This window comes from Pinus tabuliformis, chromosome 9 (genome assembly GCF_031772625.1).
Source record: "Pinus tabuliformis cultivar Carrire ecotype Pingquan chromosome 9, CPIR1, whole genome shotgun sequence".
NCBI classification, from domain to species: Eukaryota; Viridiplantae; Streptophyta; class Pinopsida; order Pinales; family Pinaceae; genus Pinus; species Pinus tabuliformis.
In genome coordinates this window covers 1,001,553,209-1,001,560,507 of record NC_142307.1, presented here as the reverse complement: position 1 = coordinate 1,001,560,507, position 7,299 = coordinate 1,001,553,209, and the positions used below count along the sequence as shown (strand labels likewise).

The 7,299-nt window shown below is 35.5% G+C and overlaps 1 protein-coding gene across 2 annotated transcripts; it reads left to right on the top strand.

Moving 5' to 3' along the window:
- Positions 1 to 5,319: 5,319 nt before the first annotated feature.
- LOC149152104 (rhomboid-like protein 14, mitochondrial) lies at positions 5,320 to 6,431 on the top strand. 2 transcript variants are annotated; one of them, XM_089445132.1, is made up of 3 exons: positions 5,320 to 5,449; positions 5,536 to 5,556; positions 5,652 to 6,431. In XM_089445132.1, the coding sequence occupies exons 1-3, from the start codon at positions 5,345 to 5,347 to the stop codon at positions 6,216 to 6,218; spliced, it is 693 nt and encodes a 230-aa protein (XP_089301258.1). In that variant the 5' UTR covers positions 5,320 to 5,344; the 3' UTR covers positions 6,219 to 6,431. The 2 variants fall into 2 exon arrangements, with proteins under 2 accessions (XP_089301258.1, XP_089301260.1); XM_089445134.1 differs by lacking the exon at positions 5,536 to 5,556 and having other exon boundaries at positions 5,321 to 5,449.
- The last annotated feature ends 868 nt before the right edge of the window (positions 6,432 to 7,299 follow it).

The following is a 7,299-nucleotide window of genomic DNA, read 5'->3' as shown; positions in this document are numbered from 1 at the left end:
CATAAGATCCTCAAAGCAGGTTTCTATTGGCCAAAATTATTCAGCGAGGTTCATATTGATGTTAGGGTCTATGAGAAATGTCATATTTTTGCAGAGAAGCAGAGGATGGCACCCATCCCCTTGATCCTTGTTTTTGTAGAAGAATCCTTTAAACAATGAGGGCTAGACTTCATTGGACAAATACATCCACCATCTAGTGGTCAGAAAAAATGGATACTTCCAACCAAAAATTATTTCACAAAATGGGTGGAAGCCATCCCAAAAAGAAATGAAACTGATGTCATGGCCATCAATTTTATGGAGGAGAAAATCGTTGATATATTTGTTTGTCCAAGGAATATTATCATTGATAATACCCAAGTATTTAAATCAACCAAATTTATTAATTTCTTCCAAAAGTATAACATCATTGTAGGTCACTCCACCACCTATTATCCATAGGGAAATGGATTGGCTGAATCCTCAAACAAAACTCTTGTCATGATTCTGAGAAAAGAAAAATCAGAAAAACTGGGACACAACTGAAATTTTCTTCGTGGGTCAATAGAGTTACTACCTAAAGGTCAAATGGAAAGTCTCCTTTTGAGTTGGTATGTGGAAAGGCTGCAATTTTCCTTGTTCAACTAGCCATGCCAGTGGCTAAAATTCAATAGGATGTTAACAAGGAGCCCAATTCTCTGACCATGAGAACAAATGCGTTGGTAGAACTACAAGAAAAAGGAGGGCAGGTAACTCAGAATATGATTAAATATCATGAAAAGATGAAGGCTCTTTTTGAAAAAAAAGCAAGGGATAGATCCTTACAACCAAGAGATTTGGTGATCAGATGGGATGTAAGGAGAGAGGACAAGGGAAAGAAAGGAAAGTTTGAACCCTTGTGGTTTGGACCTTTCAAGATATCAGAGGCAAAGGGAAACAACACCTTCTTCTTGGAAAATTTGGATAGTGAGGTGCTTGGACTACCTATGAATGGGCAGTTTCTCAAGCTTTATTTCAACATTAATGAGATCCATTTCCATCCATTGTATATACCACGAGCCTTTGTACATACCAATAATTTCTTATGTTCTTATTTCTTCTCTTTTTCTTTTTATGTATTTGAATAAAATGACTCCATGCCAAACAGATAGAAGGAACTAATCTGTAGATTCTCGGTGCATTGCTTGCAATACATTGTCCCCATTTGAAGTTGATGTTGTCACCTATCATATCCTCTTGTAATTATGTAAAATGGTCCTACCTTTCATCCCTATTACAAAAGAGGATGTGTGCAATCTTAGTCAGCCAAATGAAGGGTTGAAATCCAAAATCGAAAGGAAGAGCCGAAGTCTGAAGGCCGAAAGGAAGGTATATCGGGACCCGGTATTAGAACCTTAGAGCAATCTAATTTCAAAGTGTAGAGCTTTTAGAGCCTTGAAGTTTCGTAACTCCTTAATAGTTACAGTTCTTTAGAATACCTGAGGTTGCTGACAAAAGGAAAAAGAAAGGAAATCATTGGAAAACCAAGGATCCCAGGCACCATTTTCCCTCTCCTCCAATAAGACACACGACAGTAGGTGATTGGATTTAAGAAGTCGATGAGGCAGATGACATCAGCATGGCATCATCTTGGAGGTCAGTATATCATAGGTTATAGATTTCGTAACTCCTATGCAAATGATATTTGAAAAATTTACAATGCAAGGGGTCTCCGATGTCAAGTGGCACTTGGTCGTGGAGCTTAGAAAAATAAAAGGCGAGACCCTGCTTAAAGACCTAGCAGCTAATGGGAAGATCACCATTCATCATGGATTGACCAATGCGAAAATGAATTTTTGAGGGGAACTTGCATGAATAATACTTAGGCACCACCCCCAAGAGTTGAAAAGTCAACAGGGTGTGAACTACTGATCAACGAACCAGATAAAATGAAAGGGGTCTTGAATTGATCTCGCCTCCCACTCACTCACTAGGTAGAGGGAGGTAGGAACCATACTCGCCATTCATACAATGGTTGACAATGCCAACAAGTGAGTGTAGAAGGTAATGATAAAATAACCCCTCCTATTCGTCCACCTATCACCCCTCCTATCACTTTCCACCACATGTCTTCCTATGCTGACCTCGTATGATGTCAGATGACTGTTTCTCCCTCCCTACAAAATACCCTCCCATTAAGCCGTTTGAATTTAAATTAGTTCTTCATGTAGCCGAGTTCTCTCATCATTCGTCTTGTTGACAACATTATTCATTCACTGGACTGCTCCAGGGCTCTTACCAATGTTGTATGTCAACTCTCACTCGGTCAACCAAGTAACCTGCCAGCTTCCCACCTGTAATTTTTGTCTCCATCCTAAAAATGAATAAGTCGGCCCCAAACACCCCCAAATCCTAGGTAGCCAAAACCTTGTCCTATGTTGATCCACTAATGGACACAAATGTAAAAATATTTGACCCATCCTGTCCTTACCACCTGTTGGACTTCTAGTTTGACCTATATGACCACCGCATCAAGGGGAAGACACTTTCAAAGTAGTTGAATCATGGCTATATTACTAGATTGTGTCTTTTGTATATCATTTCCCCAATTTTATTTCATGGTTGACCACGTCTTACGTCGAAAAGAAGAATTTCTTCATATCTCCTACTAGAGCTAAAATCTTGGAGGTGACCGCAGAGTTGATTCAAAAGGCTTTAGTATACCTAGCCTATACCAAGTCCAGCAATGTGGTAGAGGTGCGACTAGTTCATAAACCCTCCACTACTCCATATCATCGATCCATGAATTCTTCCTCTTGAACTGACCTACTACGAATGAAGATTTTTCTGATCTTGTCAATCGTGACACTTCATTGTTTTATTTTTTCTATAAATATTTCATTTCAAGAAATGAACTCCAGTTAGTTAGGGTTTAGTTAATACAGTTGTGCTATTAACACGCTCGCATATTTTTGTTATGATGAATCACCAAGAGATCAAGAAGGAATATTTTGTAAGGGGTTATCCTCCTGAGGCCCTATAAAAATACTTTACGATACATTATTAGAGGTTCTGAATTTTGTTTTCAAACAGGGCTTTAGCACTGTGAATGAAGAGAATGGAAAATCTATCCTCTCTCTGAAGATTAATAAAAAACTTTGGTGACTCTCGCTCACATGAAGTTGTAGTATGTATTTTTTTCATGTGTTCACTCCATTTGTCCCTTTTTTCTTCTCATATGACATGTAATTGTAGTTGTTGGGTGTACTTTATGTGATTATGGATTCATCTATGTCTAAAGGTTGATTTAATATGCATGTGGATAGTAAGATCTAACATCCTTAATATGCACTCCATGTAATCTGATATGTTATTTGTTGTTTCATTCATCCGTTTCTTGTTGAAGTTTGGTGCACTAGATTCTACACGTAGCCCTATGTATTTGATTTCATTTCTTCATAGTCTTTTAACTCCCTTACTACAATGGAAAATGAACTTTGTGTTTCTGTAAGTTTAGCCACGAGAGCTAGATATTAATTCTTCTATGAGTCTACTTTACTATCAATTGCATTTTCCCCCTTGAAAGAGGTTATGAACCAATTATATTTTAAAAGTGTGTTAAATGTTGAGTGTAAGTGAACAATCTCAGCGAATCCTGCAAACACTCATTAATATGTCCTAGGAACGGGTCTCTCCTCATCTTAGGAGTTGTCTCTTGGAGCTACAACTTCTTCTATAGATAAAATTTATTTATTCAAAAAACTAATTCAACTTTCTAAATTTCATTTTTTTACACCATATTCAAATTTATTGTGAGAGTACCTTGAGTTATCCTTCCAAATAAACAATATGCAATTTTTGCATTGTCACGAATGCATCATAAGAGACCATCATTAACTTGAACCTACCTATTAAGTAAAAAAAAAATTCCTTTCATGACTTGTGACCTTTGTTAGTTGATATCGAGATTTGATATGTGCATGAAGTATAAAATCTCTTTGTGTGCATTGTCTTTTGGTTAGGATGAGGATTTCTCTATAGTTGAGTATCAAGTTTGGTTTTCTATCTCACTCAAACTAGTGAATTCTTGAAACCAAACCTAAAGGTATAGAAGACTCACTGATGACCCTAAGAAAGTAATGAACAAGTTAACCCATCATGCAAATAAAACCGTCTTTCCATACCTAGATAGGAGGAGCAAGAAGGGAAGTTTTCAATCAACATCTCATCATTCTTACCATTGTTTGTTGGTTGTATTATGTGTAGGTTATACTAAGAATATACGAGAGAATAAAGGTCTCTGCATATGATAACTAGATATTTAAGCCATAGAGAGAGTGAACCAACATTCCCTCCACAGCCCACGAGGCTTAGAGCAGAGAGTGAGAGGGTGTTATGTTAACCTGCTCCATGATGTGAAGGTCACCCGTTTGAAACTTCATGGGCAAAAATCTAGCCATGCTAAGGGCTGGTGTGACTTAGGCCAAATGCAATAGCTAAGTGATTTTCAAAGCTTAGATGCCCCTAAATTAAAACTACGAATTACAATTAATTGTTTGTACACAAATAACTCTCAAAAACATGTCTTACAATCATAAAATAAAAAACACAATGTTACTTATTTAGGGATCATCCATTTAGATCAACTTTAATTCCTAATTTATTAAATACGGATAAAAATGAAAAAAATTCAAATACTATACTCCAAATACTTAAAAAAATGTCCTAAATTAAAATAACTTTCTTCTAATATACTTTATGCATACAAATATCAATATATTTTAATAATAAATAATTAATTAGTAAATTAATATATTTACTTCCCTCTTCTCTTTAAAATACCCCAACCTTATAACATTCTCATACTTTCCTAACTTTATATAATATAGCTTTCGGAGTAGAGAGTGTCAAAGTTTAAAAGGGAGGTGGCCCTAGTAAAAAAATAAAAAACTAATTTCAGGAATGCAAGATTGTGATCAAGGAAAATTGCTGACCTGCCCAGTGGAACCTTTTCAATTAAAAACTTTGTAGCTGTTGGACTAATGCGGCACCATCTCACCAACCTTGAACATCATATCTATTTCAAAGAATTCCTCCAGTCCAGCCCAGTCCAAAAGAAACTAAATGGTCGTGTCCCAACCGTGTGTTGAACGGGTCAAAGAGTTTTACTCATATTACTAACATCGACGCATTGAAAAAAAACACGGTAGTCGTCCTGCACTCGGCGTGGAAGGGTCTCGTTCTCACGCTGACGGACCACTATTATTTGCGTGGAATGACACGCAGGGAACACTATACATATACTTTCATCTCTGCAACAACTATATATATAGATATATTGATCGCTGCAATAAGAGCCACAAGCAGGTTTGAAAGAGAAGAAGAGATGGAAACATTACTGAAATTCAAGGCAACTGCTGTGCTAGTATTCGTTAATATTTTGGTGATGCTCTACTGTAATAACGAACAGATCCCTCACGTTGCAATCAAGGTAATTATAATTAGTTGTTTTTCTTATAATTTCCACCAACAATATTCCCATACTGAATTGAAACATTTTTTTATGTTAACGAACAGATCCCTCAGGTTGCAATCAAGGTAATTATAATTAGTTGTTTTTTTATAATTTCCACCAACAATATTCCCATACTGAATTCATCATTTTTTATGTTATTGATTGATTGATTAATCAGGAGAGGGATTTGATGAAATTGGTCCAGACATCATTCTATCACATGAACCACATCCATTTCACTTATAACACAGTGTCCCTAATTTGCAAAGGAATGCAGCTTGAGCCACAGATGGGCAGTGCCAAGTTTGGATTCACTGTTCTTGTTCTTGCATTTTTATCTCATTCTCTCATTGCCATAATACCATTTATATCAGAGTATGCTTATCCTGCTGGAAGTGCCCAGGTTGGATTTTCTGCAGTGGTTCTGTCCCTCAAGGTCCTTGTGAACAAGCTGAATAACCACCTCCATGGCGGCCTGAATGATGTGGGTTGGATGGAGGCCCTTGTGGTGCCATTTCTTTTCCCTGGCAGAGCAGTTATTGTGGGTATCTTCTGTGGAGTTTTGGCAGGCTATATCTATCTTCATATCAAACAGCTGTTTGTGTGGTTTTGCAATAGAAATTTGGGGCGTGCTCGTCCTGAAAGTTCAGATCCTCTGATTTGGCTTTGCCCCTCCTGCGGAGTCAGAAATGGTGTGTTTCTTACACATTGTCACAACTGTGATCAGCCCAGGGCTTACCAGTAGGGATTACTTCGTTCCATTAGTTTTATGAAGAGCTAGTTTGTATTGAGACTATAGTTTCCCCGGTTTGATTTCATATAGTAAGCTAACATTAGTGTACGTATAAATAAATTTTGTGGGTCTTTACACTGTAAAATGTTGCATAGGGATAATTCGGATAGTGCGGACGTTTAGGAATACCAAAAACCGTATTATAAATCATGAAGTTAGATTCATGTGGGGAGTTTATCAAAGAGATGCATGGCAAACTCGATCCTTGGCTTGTTTGTATGCTTATTTATTAGTCCAATTGGTCATACGTTGTGGAGAATATGGCGTCTACTTTTATGGAATTTTGCTTACATGATTTGGTTGCACTATAAACCCATCCTTTTCTAACACTATTGATTTAACACTGATTTAACACTGTAAAGTGAAAGGTCCCGGGAATGCTTTGACTACTCTCGTAATTATAATATTTAATAGGAAAACTCTCTAAAAAAATGCATTGAATAAAAGATAGACTTTGTCATAAATGTCTGTCCGAAGGAGTTTTGTTGGGCTATCAATGATAAAGTGTTTACATTTAACTGGTTCAAAAACATCAAAATTATATTTTTAAATTTCTAGGTTAGTTAAAAATATTAAAATTATATTTATATTTTCAAAAAAATTATTAATATTTAAGAGTATAAATAAGAATATAAATAAAATTTCACTAAATATTATTAATCATTTTAATTAAGAAAATTTTTAAAAGTTAATATTTGTAAATGCATATTTTTTTAATGTATTTTCCAAAAAAAAATCTATTTTTTTAAATGATTTTCTTAAAATTGGAAAAACCTTAAAGAGGCTATATAAAATGATTTAAAAATTGAATATTTTTACAAAAATATTGCTAAACATTTTGTAGTTTGCATTCTAGGGTCTTAGATTAGCTAATATTTTTAAATTTTAAGATACATTTCTACTCTTAAAATCTTCCTTAATCTTAATCTTTTAATTCAACAAGATTGTGATGATTTTACACTACTTCTCTTAATCTTTTTTGAGCATAAAGAAAATGTTTTAAAGAGTTTGGAGTAATTTAGTATCTTCTTAA